Source organism: Peromyscus eremicus, chromosome 2, assembly GCF_949786415.1.
Source record: "Peromyscus eremicus chromosome 2, PerEre_H2_v1, whole genome shotgun sequence".
NCBI classification, from domain to species: domain Eukaryota; kingdom Metazoa; phylum Chordata; class Mammalia; order Rodentia; family Cricetidae; genus Peromyscus; species Peromyscus eremicus.
Window position 1 is genome coordinate 148,640,057 of NC_081417.1, and position 22,118 is coordinate 148,662,174.

At 43.3% G+C, this 22,118-nt stretch overlaps 1 protein-coding gene across 1 annotated transcript in view; it reads left to right on the plus strand.

Moving 5' to 3' along the window:
* Nucleotides 1-22,118, plus strand: part of Usp48 (ubiquitin specific peptidase 48) — a 69,272-nt gene that overhangs the window by 17,764 nt on the left and 29,390 nt on the right. Inside the window, exons 10-16 of the mRNA XM_059255224.1 lie at nt 1,483-1,662; nt 5,134-5,262; nt 5,767-5,916; nt 10,633-10,830; nt 12,799-12,913; nt 14,542-14,672; nt 19,381-19,452. Coding sequence (XP_059111207.1) covers nt 1,483-1,662; nt 5,134-5,262; nt 5,767-5,916; nt 10,633-10,830; nt 12,799-12,913; nt 14,542-14,672; nt 19,381-19,452 — 975 coding nt within the window. The remainder of the gene's footprint in view (nt 1-1,482; nt 1,663-5,133; nt 5,263-5,766; nt 5,917-10,632; nt 10,831-12,798; nt 12,914-14,541; nt 14,673-19,380; nt 19,453-22,118) is intronic.

Genomic DNA, 22,118 nt, shown 5'->3' on the forward strand with positions numbered 1-22,118 from the left:
GAATTTGTTTTTAAAGCAGTATTTGTTTGTAAAAGCTTCCAAATCTTACCAGTTTAAATATCTATAGACATGAGAATGGTTCCACATGTTGTGGTGATAAATTATGCTTAGTTATTGTAAGTAATTCTTTTAAGAATTTTTGTTTTTGCTGGGCGGTGGTGGCGCACGCCTTTAATCCCAGCACTCGGGAGGCAGAGCCAGGCGGATCTCTGAGTTTGAGTCCAGCCTGGAATACCAAGTGAGTCCCAGGAAAGGCGCAAAGCAACACAAAGAAACCCTGTCTCGAAAAACCAAAAAAAAAAAAAAAAGAAAAAAGAATTTTTGTTTTTAATGTGCATGAATGTTTGTATGTGTGTGTATGTGTGTGTGTGTGTACATTTCCTTGTGTGTGTGTGTGTGTGTGTGTGTGTGTGTGTGTGTACATTTCCTTGTGCTTGCAAAGTTCAGAAGAGGGAGGGCATTAGATCCAATATTGATGGTTGTGAGCCTCCCTGATGGGTGCTGAAACTGTTCGATATTATTTTGATTGTTTTTTATTTTAAATTAAATTTTAATTTTATGTGTCTCAAATGTTTTGTCTTCATATGCATGCCTAACCTTTTTTTTCTTCTTTTGAAATATGATTTCAATATGTAATCCAAGTTAGTTTAGAATTTAGAGAGATCCTCCTACCTTTGTCTTCCAAGTGTTAGGATTAAAGACATACATCACCAGCACACCTAGCTACTTTTTCCAAACTAGAAGTTTTTTTGTTTGTTTCTTTTTTATTAAAGACAGGATTTCTCTGTGTAGCTTTGGAGCTTGTCCTGAAACTCACAGAGATGCGCCTGCCTCAGCCTCCTGAGTGCAGCACCACTGCCCAGCTTCAGAAGGTTTTATTGAGCTGGGCTTGGAGGTATACGTCTTTTATCCCAGAACTCAGGAGCAGAGGCAGGTAAATCTCTGTGAGTTTGAGTTCAGCCTGGTGGTCTACATAGCTGAGTTCCAGGCCAGACAAGAATACATGGGGAAATCTTGCTGCCTGAAAAAATAAGACTTTACGTACTCTTTGTTTTTTTTTTCTATTTTGTGTTTTGGTTGTTTTGAGACATGCCTTACATATATTCCAGCCTTCCTGAACTGTACTAAATAGCTCACACTGTCCCCCAACTTGTGGTAATCCTCCTGCTTCAGCCTCCCTTGTTTCAGTTGCCAATACTATACAAAGAAAAAAAAGTCAACTATATTTTATAAACATCTTTTTATCTTGTGTCGTTTTTTTGGCCATTTGAATAGTTTAGCTGTGTATAGCCCACAATAGCCTTGAATTTGTTGATCCTCTTACCTCAGTCTCTGGGATGCTGGGTTGTAGGGATGCAGCCACTATGCCCCGCTCTTAGGTGTTACATTTTGTATTCTGTGCATAAAGAACTATAGTGTTATTAGTTTATTCTCAAGCTATAAGGAATGCTATCATGGAAAGTTATTCTTTTCTACTTGCAGGTGGGCCGTTTGTGTATGAACTCAGTGCGGTCCTCATCCACAGAGGAGTGAGTGCTTATTCTGGCCACTACATTGCCCACGTGAAAGATCCTCAGTCTGGAGAATGGTACAAGTTCAATGATGAGGACATAGAGAAGATGGAGGGGAAGAAATTACAACTGGGGATTGAGGAAGATCTAGGTAAAACCTTTAAGTTGTGAGTGCCCTTTTCAAATATACATTTTGTTGTTGTGGTTGTTGACTTGAGACAGGGTCTCACCCCGCAAGACAGAGTTTCTCTGTGTTACAGCTCTGGCTGTCCTGGAACTCCCCATGTAGACCAGCTTGGCCTTGAACTCTAGAGATTTGCCTGCTTCTGCCTCCTGAGTGCTGGATGTCACCATGCCTGGCTTAAAATAAAACTTCATTCATTCATTCATTTACTTATTTATTCCTGGCAGTGTTTGATGCTGTCATGGCCCAAGGGAGTGGCCAGGTCTAATGGGAGCCCGTGATCTTCTCCACTTTCCCCCGGGATCTGAGAGAGTTTTTATTACGTTTAGTATTTTGAGATATGCCCAGGTTGGCCTTGATCTCTTCAGTTGTGGTGGTCCTGCCCTTGGTTCCCCAGTCCTGATACTGCAGGGGTTGCACCTGTTCACCACCACACCTGGATCACAGCCAAGGTGCCAAGGTGTCCAGTAGAGGAGGAGCACTGGCACTCAGGCCTTGCTGGCTTTGAGTCTCTCAGTCCCATTTCATTTAGAGACTATTTGTTACTTTTCTTGTCACTGTCGCAATACCTGACACAGAAAGCTGTGGAGAACAAAGCTCACATTTCAGGGCATTGTGAACCTTCATGGTGGGAAGGTCTGAGCAAGCATGTGGGTATCCATCCAAGGTGAACTTTTTACAGTATAGTGAGAAGCAGCCCTATCCACACTTTCTACCCGCCAGCCCCCACTCCCCCCATCCTAAGCTTGCACACCTGTTCCAGGTCCTGCCAGCAGCTGGGGGATTAAGTGTTCAAAAAAGTGTGGTGGGCATTTCACATCCAAGCTGGACTGAGGTGAGTGACCCTTAGGTTCCCATATTTACTGTAGTGTTTTTTATGGGAACAATGTTACCACCGACTTTTTTATTGATAAACCTTAAATTGTAAATAATTGTGTTCATTTTGAGTGTTTATGGCAGTTGTCTACATTGTAAAAATGGAATTGTAAGATTTAAAGCATTTTAAAAAAGTTGTTAGGTCTACTGTCCATTTTATACATGTGAGTAGTCCTCAATTTTAAAAGAGCTTAAGAGAGTTTTGTTTACCAGTATTTTTCAGTTGGGTTTTTTTTTTTTGTTTGGTTTTGTTTGGTTTTTCAAGATAGGGTTTCTATGTATATCCCTGGCTGTCCTGGAACTTGCTCTGTAGAGCAGACTGGTCTTGAACTCACAGAGATCCACTTGCCTCTTTCTGGGATAGAAGGCATGCGCCATCACTGCTAGGTGACCTCAAACTTGTGACATCCCTTACCTCAGCCTTCCAAGCTCTGATATTATAACTGTGCATGTATTCGGGTTTTTCTTTAGTTTGTGGAGTAGTGTATTAAGATAGGACCTCATGTAGCTTAGATTGGCTTGAATCTCTCACTGTTAAAACAGTGTCCCAGTCTGTAGCATGAATCTTAAAGAGTCTTTATTAATAAAACAAAACCCGGAGCCAAGTATTGGGGTGAACATTGGAAGATCAGAGAGACAGAACAAGCCACAGCTAACCTCACCTGGCCAACTCAGCTGATCTTGTTTCCTCAAACTGGAAGCTTCTGTGTCCTCATCCCAGTGGCTCTCAGCTGAACTGTGCTGCTAGAAGCCTGAAAACTTAACCAGTCAAATGCTTCTAGTTTCTGGTCCTCACGCCTTATATACCTTTCTGCCTTCTACCACCACTCCCTGGGATTAAAGGCTCACTTTCTGGGATTAAAGGCGTGAGTCACCATGCTTGTCTGTATCCTTGAACACATGGATTTCTGCCTCTGGAATGCTAGGATTAAAGGCGAGTGCTACCACTGCCTATCCTAAGTATCTAGTGGCTTTTCTGTTCTCTGACCCCAGATAGGTTTATTAGGGTACACAGTATATTGGGGAACACAATACCACCACACCAGGCCTTTAAGATCTTCCTGTCTCAGCCTCTCTGAATGCTATGATGAAAAGAAGCTGCTCCAATCATCTAGCTTTGTGTTAAATTTTATAATTCTGGCTAACATTTAGGGTCAGGCAAGGTGGCACACGCCTCTAACCCTACCACTCTGAGACCGGGCCAACACTATACAGAGTGTGAGATCCTGCCTCAAAAGAAAAGTGGGGGTGGGTGGAAGACTCAAGTCACATGAGTAATAGTGCTGTTGATTTCTGCCCTGGCTGAACTGTAACTTTGTTTTTCTTTTTTCTTTTTTTTAAAACACACTCATTCATTCATTCATTCATTTATGGTTTTTCCGAGACAGGGTTTCTCAGTATTGTTTTGGTCCCTGTCCTGGATCTCGCTCTTTAGACCAGGCTGGCCTCAAACTCACAGAGATCTCCCTGGCTCTGCCTCCTGAGTGCTGGGATTAAAGGCGTGCACCACCACCACCCTAACTGGAACTTTTAACTGGCCATCATAGGCTTCCAACTTTTCTTAGGTTTCCCAGATTGTCACGGGGACATATTTTCATCTTTAGAAAAATGGAGTGATAAAGCCAGACAGGGTGACACATACCTGTTATACCTGAGTTCTGTCTATCCCTAGTGCTCACGTGGTAGAAGACTCCCAAAAGTTGTCCTGACTTCTACCAGTACTGCTTGTCCTCAGGCACACACAAGGGACCGAATAAACTAGTGTCAAAGAATTCCTCTCTAAGGAACCACTACATTTGTATGGCATTTCAGTCTTTTAGATCTTGGGTATATACTTTAGACATATATTTATTTTGTTATTTTCTGTGTATGAATATTTTGTCTGTTTGTGTACTACCGACCTATAGTGGTGCCCCTGAGTTGTACTAGGGCATTGAATCCCCTGGGACTAGAGTTACAGGTGGTTGTGAGCCACCATGTGGATGCTGGGGATTGAACCCTGGTCCTCTGGAAGAATAGCCAGTACTGATAGGTGCTAAGCTATTGCTCTAGTCCCTAGACATATTTTTTTTTTTTTTTTTTTTTTTTTTTTTTTAAAGATTTATTTATTATGTATACAGTGTTCTGCCTGCATGTATGTCTGCAGGTCAGAAGAGGGCACCAGATCTCATTACAGATGGTTGTGAGCCACCATGTGGTTGCTGGGAATTGAACTCAGGACCTCTGGAAGAGCAGTCAGTGCTCTTAACCTCTGAGCCATCTCTCCAGCCCCTAGACATATTTTTTAAGGGTTTTTATTTTTATTTATTTTTTGTTTGTTTGTGTAGTTTTCATGCCTGTCCTGGAACTCACTCTGTAGACCAGGCTGGCCTCAAACTCACAGAGAATCTCCACTGAGGTTTTAAGTATGTGCCACCGCATGCAGCTCTTTAAATGTGGGTTTAAGGGATACTTATGCAGTGAGATCTTTAATCAGTGAGTGAGTCATATACTCCTCCCCCCCCCCCCCCGCCCCCAAAGTATGGACCATGTGGTTAAGTTGTTTTAATTTCTTTATCCCAGCAGAGCCTTCTAAATCCCAGACCCGCAAACCTAAGTGTGGCAAAGGAACTCACTGTTCTCGAAATGCATACATGTTGGTTTATAGACTGCAAACCCAGGAAAAGAACCACACAATGGTTCAAGTCCCAGGTAATCACTTTTCCTGAATTGCTTCTGGAAATGCTATAGAAGTCTTAACTTCATTTATTAGTGACTACCACCAGCTTACACAAATTGTGACAGGTCTGTTGAGTATGGTAAATGTTAATGAACGTAAGTGCTGGTCACAAATGAACAATTATTGCGCTTTTGGAGTGACTAGGCCTTAGGACTATTCTGTTACTCCAACTCCAAAAAGAGGCGGAAGCAATTTTCAATAATGTTAAATAAAAGGTAACCTAGATTGACGTTTGGTTTTATTTCAACTCGTAGAGCCAAAGCAACTGGTTTACCTGGCATGTCCTATGTTCTGTAGTATAGAGCCATTTGATGTTTCTGGGCAGTCTGGGCAGGGATGACCTGGTTTCATTACACCTTCAGCTTCCCTGTAGAAGTTTCCATTCATTCATCTCCAGATGATAATGTGCACATCAGTGTAGTCTCTGTCTTTGGAAAAGAGAATAAGGTTGGTTTTTGTGTTTCTCTTTTGGATAGCCTTTCTTCAAGAGCTGGTAGATCGGGATAATTCCAAGTTTGAGGAGTGGTGTGTTGAAATGGCCGAGATGCGCAGGCAGAGTGTGGACAAAGGCAGAGCGAAACACGAGGAGGTGAAGGAGCTGTACCAAAGGTTGCCTGCTGGAGCTGGTCTGTGAGATATTCCAGGACAACACTATTGCCATTGAATGCCTGGGGGTTTTGCTTTGTGGTGCTTTAATCTTTTAAATGTTGCAAAAATGTTTATGAAAAACCCATTTTCTCCTCCTAGAGGCCAGCTTAAAATTTCTAAAATCACTATGTAAACTGGCAGTAACTAGACAAAGAGATATAATTTTCTTGTCACTTCCTTCCTTTTCAAAGTCTGAGGCTGTTACTGAATGATAAACTGTGCCTTCATGATCTGTAAAGACTTTCACTGTGAGCTGGTGAGACAGCTCAGGGGAAAAGGTGCTTGCTCCAAACCTGACAACCTGAGATTGATTTCCAGGACACACATGATGGGAGAGAACTGACTTCTGTTGGCTCTTCTCTGACCTTTGCATGCTTGCCTGCCACCCCCCTCCCTGTGCACACACATATTGTAATAAACAGTTTTTTTGAAGGCTATTTGACTGCTAGGTGTGGTGGTGCATGCCATTAATTCCAGCACCCGGGGAGGCATCCCTGTGAGATATCCCTGTGAGATATCGGCCAGCCTTGTCTCAAAAACATTTTTTTTCCTTCTGTGCGATATGAAATGTTTCTAAAGCCAGACCTGATTGGATCACTGTGACCTTTCTTCTGTTTTTAAATCCTTTGTTCCCTAAGAATGTTAACTGACATACATGTGAATACTTTTTTTTTAAAGATTTATTTGTTATGTATTCAGTATTCTGCCTGTGTGTGTCCCTGAAGGCCAGAAGAGGGCACCAGATCTCATTTACAGATTGTTGTGAGCCACCATGTGGTTGCTGGGAATCGATCGAACTCAGGACTTCTGGAAGAGCAGTCAGTGCTCTTAACCTGAGCCATCTCTCCAGCCCATGTGTACACTTTTTAATATAAAATGTTAAAGTAGGAAATCCTTTGTAGCTCCCCTCTGAGTTAGAATTACCTACACAACCTGTTCATCTTATGTATTCTTGTTTATTCATATTTACCTTGTGCCTTCCCTGGCTGGGAATTGTCAAATCACGAAACAAATCCTGCAGCCTCACTCTCCTGCATATGGTGTAGAGAGTAGTGTGTCCAAAGTTAAAATAAGTATTTCGAGCATACAGTTATATAGATGGATGATTTTGCTTTTTTGTGTGTTCATTTCCCATTACTGGTATAATTAATATCAAAGATGACTAGGCCCATATGAAAAGTCTCTAGGTGTTCTCTCCCTGACCGGTTACAGCTCAAGGACAGAGTATGTGCTTGTGTAAATATGTCCTGATTTCTACACCAGCACCCAATGGAGGAAAAAAATCATCCCAAACTGCTGATTTTTGGATTCAATTCCTTCTTTGTGACTTGGTACTTGAACTGTGTTTAAGCGCTACAATTATCCAAAAAAAACCACTGACTTTTACTTAATAGGAAATGAACTCAGGAGTCAGATCACTCAATTCTTGGGCATTGACCCTAGAGATCTGTTCTCCAAACTGGAGTCGGTTTAAGCACTGTGCAGAAGGGAAAAGGACTCCTGCCCTAAAGACAGAATGGGATGAAGCAGTTGAGGGTGAAGGTCTGAGGGAAGAGCATATGCTCGGCTCTGGAGAGGCCCTGGATCATGAACCACTCACTCTTTTTTTTTTTTTTTTGGTTTTTTGAGACAGGGTTTCTCTGTGTAGCTTTGCGCCTTTCCTGGGACTCACTTGGTAGTCCAGGCTGGCCTCGAACTCACAGAGATCCGCCTGGCTCTGCCTCCCGAGTGCTGGGATTAAAGGCGTGTGCCACCACCGCCCGGCTGAACCACTCACTCTTATGGTGCCATGATGGCTTTTATACCTTGGCCACTCAGGAGCCTTATTAATGGAAATTCCTTATTCATTTTTTTTTTTTTAAGATTTATTTATTTATTAGGTATACAGCATGTATGACTGCAGGCCAGAAGAGGACACCAGATCTCATTACAGATGGTTGTGAGCCACCATGTGGTTGCTGGGAATTGAACTTAGGACTTCTGGAAGAGCAGTCAGTGCTTTTAACCTCTGAGCCATCTCTCCAGCCCCGAAACTCCTTATTCTTAAACGATTATTGTAAGCATTCTTTTGAAAGGCCTCCTTACCTAAAAATCCAAGTCTCATAAAAAACAACATCCCTTTGGCCACTGTTATTTAAACTTGAACGTGCTTAAAATCTAGATAAATGGTTATATTTTTCCTGCTATTATTCAGAACATTTGTTGTACTCAAATCCATTGGGTGTTTGTATTTGTTAAAAAAAATAACAAAACCCCTCATTTTAAACTCATGATATTTGGCATTTTCAAGATGGCCTTACTCAGTAGCCCAGGGTGACCTCAAATTCATGGGAGTCCTCCTTCCTCAGCCTTCTTGGTGCTGGGATTACAGGAGCATCACCACTGTATCTAGGCCACATGATAATTTCATAGTCCTAGCCATTGAAAGAGGTATCACCACAACTACTGCTTTCTCTCCAGGACCCCAGCACACTAACTGAGTGCTGGAAATGGGTCAGCTCAGTGTCTCTCTCTCTCTCTCTCTCTCTCTCTCTCTCTCTCTCTCTCTCTCTCTCTCTCAATTACTGTTCCGAACTGTAAGGTCAGAAGTGGTCTCCCCCTCCCCTAATCTTGCATTAATTAAAACGGCAAACTTCATTGGGAAGTTTTCCGTGGGATTCTAGTAGAGGATTGGCCAGGTTAACTTTGAATTCCAGTACACACTAAGTGTTTCTGTTTAGACTAACCCCTTAGAGTGGTAAGTCTCTTTGTCTCTTGAGACAAGGTCTCACTCTAGCTCAAGCTGATCTGGCGATCACCGGGTGGCCCCTACTGACAGGCTCAGACATGGGTGATGATCCTCCCACTTCAGTCTCCTGAGTACCAGGATGACAGATGAGAGCCACCTCACCCAGCATCAAGAGCCAGATTCATTTGGTTTATTTTTTCAGCAACAGAAGGTGTTGCCCTCTGTTCACCTCCCTGGATGCTGGAAGAACAGAATATTTGGAGAAATAGTCCTTAAATGAGAACTTGTATTAACCCCCCACTCCCCTTGAAAAACTTAAAATTCCTCAAAAAACTTGAGTCTCTAACTTTGTATGGGGAAGTAGTCGATGCTTGGAGACTTTTTGTTTTCCTCAGATTGGTCACGCCCTCACCCCTTTCTTAAATCCAACGTAAACATGATAAACAGCATAGAACGAGGGAGGCCTTTTAAATATAATTGGCTATGGTATGATTTGGGGTATGGGGTGATAATAGTACTGGGGATTGAACAAGGGCAGTGCACATTCAAGCAGTCTAAGGGCCAGTGTGTGTTACTGTTTTGCTTTTTCATTTATTTGTTGGTGGTGCTGTATATTTGGCCCAGGGCTCCACTTAATGTTAGGCAGATAGTCTACCATTGAACTACAAGTCCCTGGCCCATGCCATGCTGATACCTTGTAGGATGCCACAGCCATTTTTCCTGTTCTGTGTCTTTCGGTCTCCTCTTATATATTGTTTGGATGTACAATTAACTTTTCTATATCTCTTTTCTTCCAAAAAGCTCAAAATGCTTCACATATCTTATCTTTTACACTCAGCAACATCTCTGTGAGGTAGGTAGAAGGCAGGTATTATTACCTTCATTTTGCAAATTAACTATCTGAAGCCTAGAGAGCTTAGGTCACTTGTTCACATGGAGTTGACTTCGGTCTCCACTGGCAGTTGCCCAGTGCTGCCCTGTGCCGTCCAGTCTCAGTGCAGAAGGGGAGCTGTCACATCCAAATTTGTTTTCTGCTTTACATTAAAATCAAGAAGTGGGAGTTAGTTTTCTGGATGTGTGACTCTGGGGAGTCGGAACTGGTTAAAGTGACCTTTGCACTAAAGTGTCTGCCACTCAGATCTCGCCAGAAGTAGCACACGATACAAATCATGAATTCAACCTCTGTATGTTTTCTCCTATGTTTTATGCTGGGACTCACTGGAGATCTTTGTAAGTAATCAAAGCTGTCCCTTTATTTTTAATTTTGCCTTTTGGGGAACTCTGGGACTCTCTCCCCAAATTAAAATTCATTTTGAAATGTCTGGTGTTCTTAATTTTTGAGCTTCAAAACTATTAATTCATTTATAGTGGACTCTGTCCTAGAACTTATTTCCAATACATTATTCTTGAAATAAATAATAATGAAATGAATAGATCATAGCACAGACTTTGGGGGAATCATAAATCCTTTTTCTGAACACCAGCCTTACCTTGGAGTCAGGAAAGTTAAGTGTTGAAATGAGCTTGTGAAGTGTGGTTGTAGCTGATAAGGTTAACTGGTAACTTAAGAGCTTGCTTCTCATTTTAATTTTCAGATATATAGCACATACTTGTACAGGGTAAGGGACAAGGTGATGATTTTGCACAGCACCCAGGTGTCCTCATGGAAGCTCTGCTGTGCTCTCAAGCAAGGCACTTCTCTCTGTGGATGCCTCTTGTAGAATGTGGCTAATAATACCCGCCGATCCCATAGGGCTCTGTGCAGATGTTTCCATGTACAGCTCACAGGAGTGCTAGCTAACTGAAGTTCCTAGTCGTCACACATCAGATACCTCCTAGTGATTCTTCTGATCCTGCTGACTTTTGGACAAAGTTTGCACTGGCTTTGGAGGACAATGATTTGTTGTATCATGTAGTCCAAAAACTGTAAAAATACATAGTTTCTTCCCATTCCTTTCTTTTTCAGAACCCTATGAGTTTGTCTCTCTTGAATGGCTGCAAAAGTGGTTGGATGAATCGACACCCACCAAACCTATTGATAATCATGCTTGCCTATGTTCACACGACAAGCTTCATCCAGACAAAATATCAATTATGAAGAGAATATCGGAATATGCAGCTGACGTTTTCTACAGTCGATATGGAGGAGGTCCACGACTGACTGGTAAGTCAGGGCGTCATCTCTGCTTGCACGAGTAAAGCCTGGAGTTTGCACTCTGCTCTTTGAGACCAGGACAGGACGACAACATGCAGTAAGTAAACTATATTCCTGCACTTTGCAAAATGGAGTTGCCAATTAGAGCACAATTGAAGCCAGGCTACTGATGGAGTGTAGACAAAATAGGTTCCCTTTAAAGAGAATCACCTACAGTAGTTTGCCAGCTCACACAAGTATCTTAAAAGCCTTGAGTCTTTGTTTGGTTCATTCCAGTCTTGTTTGTATAGGTTTGGGATATTGCTTCTAAATCTGTTTAGTTCTGCCTGGAATGTGCAGAGATATGTAGCCACAAGTAGCCAATCTGTTTAGTTCTGGCTGCTGCTTCTTAAGCAATTTTCTACTTATATTAAAATTTTTATTTATAAAGTGTGTCTGGGTATTTTGCTAGCATGTATGTCTGCACTACATGCTCCACAGTTTTCTTTTTAATGAACAACTGGCAACACAGATCCCCTTTTAATCTCCAATGGGGACAAGGGAATTGCATGACCTCCAGTTGCCCTTTCATGAAGTTAAATGCTATTTTGGTTATACACAGCATTTAATTATATGCTCTAGGCCTTTCTGGGTACACAGGATTTTGTGTTCTAAAGTACTCATCATTCAGAATTAATAAACTGTGCAATGGGAAGCTATTTCTTTTCACTCTTTTTGCGGGGTGGGGGGGGGTGGGGGAGCGTGGGGGTTGTGGGATGGGATTTAGCAGGGTTCCAGTCAGGATTTTTCTGTGTATCCATGGCTGTCCTGGGACCCACTTTGTAGACTAGACTGACCTTGAAGAAGCCAGAATTCCACCTGCCTCTGCCTCTACCTCCCAAGGTAGAGGTTTATGCCACTACTGCCTGACTAAATCTTTTTATGAGTATTTGGGCTGCATGTAAGTCTGTGTGTGCCTGGTGCCAAGGAGGGCAGAAGAGGGCATCAAATCCCCTGAAACTGGAGTTATGAATGTTATGAATGTGAGCCACCATGTGGGTGGGAAATTGAACTAGGGTCCTCTGCAAGAACAAGTGCTCTTAACCACTGAGCCATCTCTCCAGTTCCCACAAGCTCTTTCAATGAATCACATTTCAGGACCAGTGCAAAGGCGTTGACCTGAATGATTCCCTGTGATGGAAGAGAACCAATTCCACGTGGTCCTCAGATGTGCATTGTGGCACATGGGCGTGTGCACATGCATTATATACCCACAGTAGCAATCAATGAAATTTAAACAGAAAACAATCACATGGCATGTGATTTCTTTTTTTTTGGTTTTTCGAGACAGGGTTTCTCTGTGTAGCTTTGCGCCTCTCCTGGAACTCACTTGGTAGCCCAGGCTGGCCTCGAACTCACAGAGATCCGCCTGGCTCTGCCTCCCGAGTGCTGGGATTAAAGGCGTGCGCCACCACCGCCTGGCTTGGCATGTGATTTCTTGACCCTCTGTGCTCTTGTGTCATGCCCTCTCTTGCTCTCATCTCTTCTGTGCTTGGAAGGTCCTGTCCACATGAAGACCATCACTTGTACAGTGTCAGATATGTGGACCCCCCCTCTAGTCAGATACTTCACAAGTATCTCAGTCTAGTGATACACACTGCTTTATGCTGTTGTTGACTATAGTTGATAAACACTGTCTTCATTATATAGGAAACTTAATATATGAGTGTCTAGATCAGCAAAATCGAGATATATAAAAGACTGTATTGTAAAAATTTGTGTTTTTGCCAGGTGCGGTAACACACGCCTTTAATCCCAGCACTCCAGAGGCAGGCAGAGCTTGTCTACAAAATGAGTTCAAGCCTAGCCAGGGCTGTTGTTAAACAGTCTTAGGGGAAAATTTTGTGGTTTAGATTTAAAATTCTTGTGTGTTTTGTTCAATATTGGAAACATTCTCATAGAAAGTCTGCTTATTTTTGATGTCTTTCTTGTCTTTAGTGAAAGCCCTGTGTAAGGACTGTGTTGTAGAACGCTGTCGTGTACTGCGTCTGAAGAGCCAACTGAATGAAGACTACAAAACCGTCAACAATTTGCTGAAAGTAACAATGAAGGGGTATGTTACACAGCCTGCGGTTCACAAGAGCTTCGAATATTGCCAGGCAGTGGTCAGGCAGCTGCGGCCTCATGCCGAGGAAAGAGTTGGCTATTTGAAGGTGGAAGGTGGATAGCAGAGCAGTTCTCAAGTAAAACTTGTACTGTGAGCACGGCTCACATTGTATTCCCAGCACGTTAGAGGCCATCCTGGGCTGCATTCATTTCTGTGTGTGTATGTGTATGTGTCTGTTCATTGTTTGTGGACTTGTGTGCGCGTGTCCTGAAACGTGTAGACGTGCAAGCACAACTTTCAGGTGGTGGTTCTCTCCTTTGGCCATGTGGGTCTGAGGGATAACTCAGGTGCCTGCCATGCTTGGCAGTAAATGTCTTTACTGCCGAGTCCAGGACTCTTTTTAACAAAAGAAATAGTATTTTCTTCTGTGGCTGGGGAGATGGCCTTGTAGAGAGTGGGCTTGCCTTGCTAACGTGAAGATGAGTTCAGATCCTTAATACTCACATACGGAGTTATGATCATCCCAAGAGGCAGAGACAAACTGGATCCATTGAGCTCTAGGTAAAGAGACCCTTCCTCAGAAAATCAAGAGGAAGACCCCTGACTTTGTACCTCTAAACACACATGTGCACATGTGCCTACCGTGCACCCGTAAACATTCCAAAACACACTACATACACATTTCTTAGTGTAATTTAAAAACTTTTATTTATTTTATGTGTGTAGGTGTTTTGTCTGCATGTACATCTTGTGTGTGCCTGTTGCCCACAGAGGCTACAAACAGACATTGGATCCCTGGGGAATAGAGTATAGTTGTGAGCCACCATATGGGTGCTCGCCATCAAACTCAGGCCCTCTGAGAATTCAGCCAGTGATCTTAACCACTGAGCCATCTTTCCAGCCCTTAAACTAGAATTTTGTTTTGTTTGAGACAGGGTTTCTTTGTATAACTCTGGCTGTCCTGGAATTCTCTGTAGACCAGGCTACCCTCAAACTGCCTCTGCCTCCAAGTGTTAGAATTGAAGGCATGTGCCACCATTGCCCAGCTAAATTAAAGTTTTTTTTAAAAAAATGAATTTTTGTAGTGCGTACTCTGCAAGGATGAAGTGATGTTGAGAAGAGAAACTCAGTGTGTCCTCCTTAAGAAACATGCAGAGCACCTCAACCAAGAGTCATTAAGTGATGACCTTTGTTCCTGTTAGTGTTTCCCCAGCAGACCTAAGCCTGCTCTCCCTTTGGGCCCATTCTACAAGGCCTACTCTGTGGCTTGAGTATATATGTGTATGACATCAGTACCGGTGTATATACCTGAGTGTCTCTATGCCAACTTAAAGGTACAGCTCTGTGTGCTGAAAGCAGTAATTCACATGGAATAAGGTTGGATGTGAGTGGAGTGGGTTTTGATGGATGAGAGAAAGAGCAAGATTTAAAATGGAAACCAAGCGTTAGACACATGCAGTTCAGTAGTGAGGCCTGAAAATGGTTCAGATCAGGAATTGGATTAGAAACAGTTGTGTGCACAGTAGTTGATTGGAGTGTTTATAATCATTTTAGTTGTGGGCTTCAGGGGAAAGACAGAAAAGGGGGGACACTGGGAATCATCTGCTAGGGTTTAACGTTCTCTCTTTCCACAGCAATGATGGATTCTGGGTGGGAAAGTCTTCCTTGCGCAGCTGGCGCCAGCTGGCTCTTGAACAACTAGATGAGCAAGATGGTGAGGCGGAGCAAAGCAACGGGAAGATGAACGGGAGCCCCTTCAATAAAGGTGACAGGGCGCCCCCTTCCAGAGTTAGAGCCTTTGTAGTTTGGGCGGGGGGGGCTTTGCTCTCTGTCCACAGGCTTCCTCCTACCACCTCAGCAGCTGCTGTCTGTGCTCTGCAGATTTGTGTGCCTAGCCTTTTCTTGAACATGGGGGTTCATGTGTGCTTGCAGAGTTGGGAGTCTCCATGGCAAAGCAACACTGTATTCCCCTACCCTTATGTCCCCAACAATTTGGGGTGCCTGATGAGGAGCCTGTGGCAGCGGAACTGTGCTCAGCTTGCTCATGTTCTCTGTGGGAAGCACTAGGTCCCACCCAGCTCTTCAACCTTCATTTTCAGTTAAATTGCCTTAATAAAAATTTATGCCCATGTATGTTAAGACATTTATGAAGTCTCAAGGTCTCAGAAACAGCTAAGGGCAAATAATAGATGTTGAAGCTTTTGAGATTCCCGGGGGCGTCTCCTTTACAGCAATGAGCTCCGGGCTGAAGTGCCACCTAGTCAGTCACATGCAGGGTTCATGTCAGTTCTGCTCCAGCCTCAAAGGAGGATAATGGCTCCAGAAATCTCTGCAGGCTGTTGAGCTCAGCACGGTTTGGCTTTACGATGATAGCAGCCATTGACCAATGTGACCTCTGCACTGCCTCAAGGAGGGTAAGATTTGGACAGCTTATTGCTTGTCCATTCTTTTTGAGCCCTGCTTTCAGACAGGAAATCATGTTATTATTGTAAACCTACCAGAAAACAGATACCAAAGGAAATTAGAGCATTTAGAATGACCTAAGTCTAAACTGGAGACTGTGATTCTGTCTGTTACTAATTTTGAGGTTAGTTGGGCTCAGTAGTGCTGTGTAGTTAGTGATTGTGAATAGTTATTTTCACATACCTACACCCCATTTTGTTATTTTACACTACCGGGCCTGGAACCCAGGGCCTCACATGAGCTAGGCAAGTATACTACCTCTGCACTACCCCACAGTTCTATTGATTTTTTTTTTTTTTTATTCCCAAATACTGACATTTGCATACTTGCATTTTTTTGTTGTTGTTTTGAGACAGTGTTCTCTGTGTAGCCCTGGCTGTCCTGGAACTCACTGAAATCTGCCTGCCTCTGCTTCTCGGAGATTAAAGGCTTGCACCACCACTGCCTGGCTTTATTTCAAATTTTAAAACTTTGTTGAAATGATGTATTTTCTAAATTTTTTACAGGCAAGGTCTTACCTAGCCCAAGCTGCCCTCAACTGTAAAGCAACTTCTGATCTTCCTTTTTCCACCTCCCCAGGGCTGGGATTATAGGGCTCCCCTGCCACACCTGCTGGTGTGTGGTGTTTCCACTCCCTGCCTTTTTTTCTTTGTCTCCGTGTCCCTCCCCCGCCCTTTTCTTTTCTTTCTTTTTCTTTTTTTTTTTTTTTTTTTTTTTTTTTTTTGAGTCAGACTGTCACACTCACTGTATAGCACCGGCCAGCCTGAGACTTCTTCTCAATCTACTGCTGTAGTTACAGATATGCACCTTGCCTGGCTATGCTGCTCCTTTTAGAGAGGTGTTCTTAGTTAAGAGGTGCTCCAGCCCTGTCTTGAATGGGTGGAGGGACTAACTAAGCTCACCCACACTGAGCATGCTGTCTACTGCTTAGCTATATTTCCATTCTCTTGGGCTGTGTATTTGCAAATTTTACATTTTTACTTTTTAGACAGTTTGACTGTAGCCCTGTCTGACCTGGAACTCACTATACTCCAGGCTGGCCTCTTACTGACAAAGATTGCCTCTGCCTCCCAAGTGCTGGGACTGTAGGTGCCCCACCATGATCTGCACTTTTCCTTTTTTTTTTTTGGTTTTTCGAGACAGGGTATCTCTGTGTAGCTTTGCGCCTTTCCTGGAACTCACTTGGTAGCCCAGGCTGGCCTCGAACTCACAGAGATCCGCCTGGCTCTGCCTCCCGAGTGCTGGGATTAAAGGCGTGCGCCACCACCGCCCGGCTGTTTGTTTTTGTTTTTTAAGACAGGGTTTCTCTGTGTAGCTTTGGTGCCTGTCCTGGATCTTGCTCTATAGACCAGGCTGGCCTCGAACTCAGAGATCCACCTTCTTCTGCCTCCCAAGTGCAGAGATTATAAAGGCATGCGCCACCGCTGCTCGGCTTTAACATAGTTTTTTAAATTGATTCTTTGGGAATTTCACATCATGTACTCTGATCCCACAAATTTCCCAGTCCTTCCTTGTCTGCCCTCTACCCTTGTAATCCCCCTCAAAGAAATAAAAAAATTTAAATTTAAATAAAAAAAAAATCTCATGGACCCCTCTGGGCAACGCCCTGCTCCTCTGTTTTGATTCCAATAATCTGTTGGTCTGGAGAGATGGTTCAATAGTTAGAACAGTGGCTGCTCTTCTAGAGGACCTGGGTTCAAGTCCTAGCACCCACACAGTAGCTTACAACTGTCTGTCACCTCCAGTCCTAGGGCATCTGATGCCCTCTTCTGACTTCCTTGGCAGCAAGCCTGCATGTGGGTGCCCAGATATGTAGGCAAACACCCACCCATGTACATGATATTTAATTAGGAAAGATTGTTCTCTGTGATTCGAAGGCACAGCATTGATTTCAGTTGTGCGCTCCCATCATTTCAAAACCTTTGCCGTCACATGACTTAGCCCACTCCCTTTTCTTTTCTTTTCTTTTTTTTTAGAGATTTATTTTAGTGTTCTGTCTGCACATATCCCTGCAGGCCAGAAGAGGGAGCCAGATATCATTACAGATGGTTTTGAGCCACTATGTGGTTGCTGGGAATTGAACTGAGGACCTTTGGAAGAGCAATTAGTGCTCTGAACCTCTGAGCCATCTCTCCAGTCCCCGCCCCACCCTTTTTTCATTTGGAGCTCTTCATATATCAGCTCTTTTATGCAGGCATGGAAAATAGAAATGTCTATTCATGCTGTGCTAGCTCAAATATTTTTCAGGTTGCTTTTCCTGTAATAGCCCTAATTTCAATCCTCTTCCCATTTCTTTTCTGAGGGGTGGTATTTTTGTTTTGAGATAGGATCTCTATTATGTAGCTCTGCCTGTCTTGGAACTCATTATGTAGGCCAGGCTAGTCTTGAACTCACATCTGCCTCTAGATTGCTGGGATCAAAAGTGTGCACCACCACACTCAGCCTCAGAATTTTTGAAGCTTAAAGTACATAAATGTAGCGGGGTGCCCCACCCCCCAGTCCCTGCCAGGAGCATAGGCAATGCCGCAGCCCTGGCTGACAGTACAGGTAGCTCTTTTGACTTGTGGCTGCAAAGGCATTGTATGCGTGTGCACTCACAGAGGGAGTGAGCGTTCTTATGTGTTGTGCTGTGGGATGTCCAGCATACCTCCAGTTTTTCCAGCAGGTCAGAGAGCCAGCTATGAGTGTAATTAGCATGTACTGCTCTGTGATGGGTATAGGCTCCTGGACGACTAGGGAGTGATGGAGGCTTGCTCTCTAACTTCTGAATATCAAGTTTAGGAGTCTGATACATGAGATTAACTTGGTGTTGACACTTACTTTTCCAAATTGACGTTACCATCTTACATTCAAGAAGTGACTTGTTTGTGACACAGAGATGACAGAATGTGTCTGATTATGTTCTTCTCAGGCCCAGTTTTATATCGAGGCTTTTGTGGGGCATGGGTCCATTCTGTTTTGACACGCTGGGAATCAAACTCAGCCTTGCACATGCTGAGCAAGTGGTCTACCATTGTATAACACTTGTGTGTAAGCTTTTTAAATCCCTTGTAACATCTCTACTTGGATAGGGACACACATCCCAGGCTGATACTAAATTTACAGCCCTCTTGCCTTCCTCTCCCAAGTACTGAGATCATAGGTGTGCACCTCCACACTTGGCAGGAAATGTTCTTTATGTAGACTGAGTGTGTTAAAAAGCCATTTTGAAAAACTAGTCCAGTCTCCAAATATTTAAGATTTATGTAGTGACAGTGTAGACAAGGACAGGGAGGTGTTGACAGTAACAGACTTACTTCCTAAACATGACATATGTACTTCATATGAAGTTCAACCCCTAAGGGCTGGGAGAATGAAAATGACACATGACATGTAGATGGCACTTGACTAGAACTAATAGGATATGCAAATTTCAGATTGTTTTGATTTTTCCAGACAGGGTTTCTTTCTCTGTATAGCTCTGGCTGACCTGGAACTCCTTAGATGAGGCTGGACTTGAACTCAGATCTACCTGCCTTCTAGTGTGACTCTCTTCTTTATTTCTTTTCCTTTTTTTCCTTCTAAAAACAACATCCTTCCCTTTTTATAATAAAATTAGCTGAGCGGTGGTGATGCACACCTTTGATCCCGGCACTTGGGAGGCAGAGGCAGGCGGATCTCCATGAGTTTGAGGCCAGTCTGGTTTACAGAGCAAGGTCCAGGACAGCGAGGGCGCTGCAGAGAGAGACAAATTCCCACACAGGTCAAGCTGGCTCTAATCTCCTCACCTCCACTGTCCCCAGTGCTGGGATCACAGTGTAGGCCACTCCAACAGGTTTACTACACAAGTCTTCAAAATCATGAACTGTCACTGAGGTTTTCCTCTTTTCCTTTTAAGGAAGTATAGTCCTTCTCTGCACAGTTGGGTTGATTTTTCAGAATTATTTCAAGTCTTCTTTGCTTAAAGTTCTACTGCTTTGAACTTCTAACCACAACAGCCAGAGTTGTAATTGTCTCTTTCTTTTGATTAGATGAATCAAAGGAAGAAAAGAAAGAAGAGGAGGAGGAATTAAATTTTAATGAAGACATCCTGTGTCCTCACGGTAAGCTGGAAGCTCCCATCTGTTGCCCGTTTGGCAGCAGCAGCTCCTGTTTGTTTTGTCCTACCCTTTCCCTGAAGGTCTGTAGTCCAGGTTGGGGATCATAGGTATATGTCGTCGGCACACCTTCTGAAGATTCTTTTTATAGAATATTTCAGAGCTCATGCTAGCTTCCAGAACGCTATGCATTTTTTATTAGGTAGCTTTGGCCCCTCTGTTCTTGTGTTTTTCAGCGTGGTCCCAGTACATTGGCAGTGCTTGTGCTCTGGAAGTTCACTTGGTGGGGCCGGGGACTTCTGCCCCTCGGTTTCTTTCTTTCCCTTACCTGGAAATGCAGACCTGTTTTCATTGTTGTGGGATGGCATGCAGGAAGAGGGCTCCCTTGTGTTCAGTGTAGAACATTTACCTACCCAGCTCTTCCACCCTCAGTGCCGAGGACTGATCATGTCAAGTCTGTGGCTTTGGTTTTATATGTGCAGTTAGAGGACATTCATTGTCTATCAGACACAGGAAGCTAAGAATTAACTACCTCGGAGATTAATAGTGTTGTGTAATTTTCTGCTTATTTTTGAAAAAGGCTCATTCTTTGTAGTATAAGCTTACATTGAACTTGGAGAGTGTCTGTATCAGTCAGTGTTTACAGAGCTGAATTACATGTGTGTGCTTGTGAGGTACGGGATGGGGTGGCTTTTTCTTTTGCTGGATGTGGTAGAGCACCCCTTTAATCTCAGCACTCAGGAGGCAGAGTGAGATCTTCTCTTAGATAGAGGCCATCCTGGTCCACATAACAAGTTGTAAGCCAACCAAGGCAGTGCCATAGGTTTTTAGTTCAATTTTTTTCTTCCATCCTTCCATATCTCTCTCTCTCTCTCTCTCTCTCTCTCTCCCTCCCTCCCCCTTTCCCTCCCTCCCTTTCCTTCCTTTCATTTATTTATTTGAGAAAGCTCAATAGCTCTGGCTAGTTTTAAAATTGTTAATTCCCATGACTCAGCTCTTAGGTGCTGAGAATGTTAAGTGCTATATCAGGCTAGACTGAGTTTTAAATCCCATCTCAGCCTCTGGGTGCCCCCACCAGATCTGTTGGAGACAGTAAATCTGGTTGTGTTTTATTTTATTTTTAACACGTGTCTGTGTTAAAAGTGCTGGTGTCCCCAGAGGCCAGAGCATTGGAGCTCTTGGAGGTGGAGTCACAGGTGGTTAAGCTGCCTGATGTTCATGCTGGGAATCAAACTCCAGCCCTCTGCAAGAATACTACATTCTTTTAACCACTAAATGCTCTTCCCTGGTTCTGGGTCCTTCTTTTTAAAAGTTTGTTCTTAGTTTTGTAAACTTTATTATTATGAAATGGGGCACGCTTCTGCATAAATCAGAAGGCAGCTTCATAAAGTTGACTCGCTCTTTCAGCCTTTACACTATTTCCAAGATCGAACTCAGGTTGGCAGGCTTGCATGTCACATGTCTTATCTGCTCATTGGTCTTGCCTGTCCTTCTGGTTACTTCTGACTTTTGCCAACTTACTGTAATTTTCTTGTATTGCGTACATCCTGTGTGTGTGTAGGGGTACTCTTGTGTGTGCAGATTTGTCTATACATGGGTGCACATGTAACGGGCTGGGAGATGGCTCTGCAGTTAAGAGCACTTGCTCTTGTGGAAGACCCAGGTTTGGTTCCCAGAGCCCACATGGTTCCACATGGTGTTCACAACGATTTGGAACTTTCCTTCTAGGGGAACCCAATGACCTCTTGGTTTCCCTGGCACTATATACACATGTGGTACACAGACATGCATGCAGGCAAAACACTCATATACTTAAAATAAAAATCAGTCTTAAAGAGAGATGTCCTTTTTTAAAAAAAAGTCTTTACTGTCATGGAGTTCAATGTGTATGCTAGGCTGTCTTCTAGCTGGCTAGCTCAAGCAGATCTGTCTGGGATGACAAGTGTGTGACATCACATCCAGTCTGCTTTTAAATAGGCTCTGGCAATCAAGCTTAGGTCCTCAGCTTATAAGGTAAACACTGATCAACTGAGCTATTTCCCCAGCCCCTTAGCCATCACCTTCTAAGCTTTAAAAATTTTTTGCAGATGGTCAGTTCTTTTTTGTCGTCTTTATATGTGAAGAGAGTTTCAAGTCAGTCAGGGCTACATGGTGAGATGCAGCCTCTTCAAAAAGAAAAAAGAAAAAGAAAAAAAAAAGGTGGTGGAGAGAAAAAAATGCTGTTGCTAGGGCACTGAAAATAAATGTAGTTTTGTTGACTGGAGCTTGAGCTCTGATAGAGGAGCTCTTCAAAGCGTGGTTCTTGTTGCTGGGCTGGCAGTGAGTCCAACTTGAAGTGATCCTAGCTCTACTATAAAAGTTTCTGTAGAATTACCCTTTTGGGGGCTGGAGAGACTCTTCCAGAGGTTCTGAGTTCAATTCCCAGCAACCACATGGCAACTCACAACTCTCTATAATGAGATCTGGTGCCATCTTTTGGCGTGCAGGTATACATGCAGATAGAGCACACAAGCACGCACATGCACACACACACGCGCCACCTACACACACAATATGTAAATAAATATATTTGCATATATTATAAATAAATATAAAAGGAATTATCCATTGGTTTTCTGAGACAGGGTTTCTCTGTGTAACAGTTCTGTCTGTCCTGGAACTTTTCTGTAGAC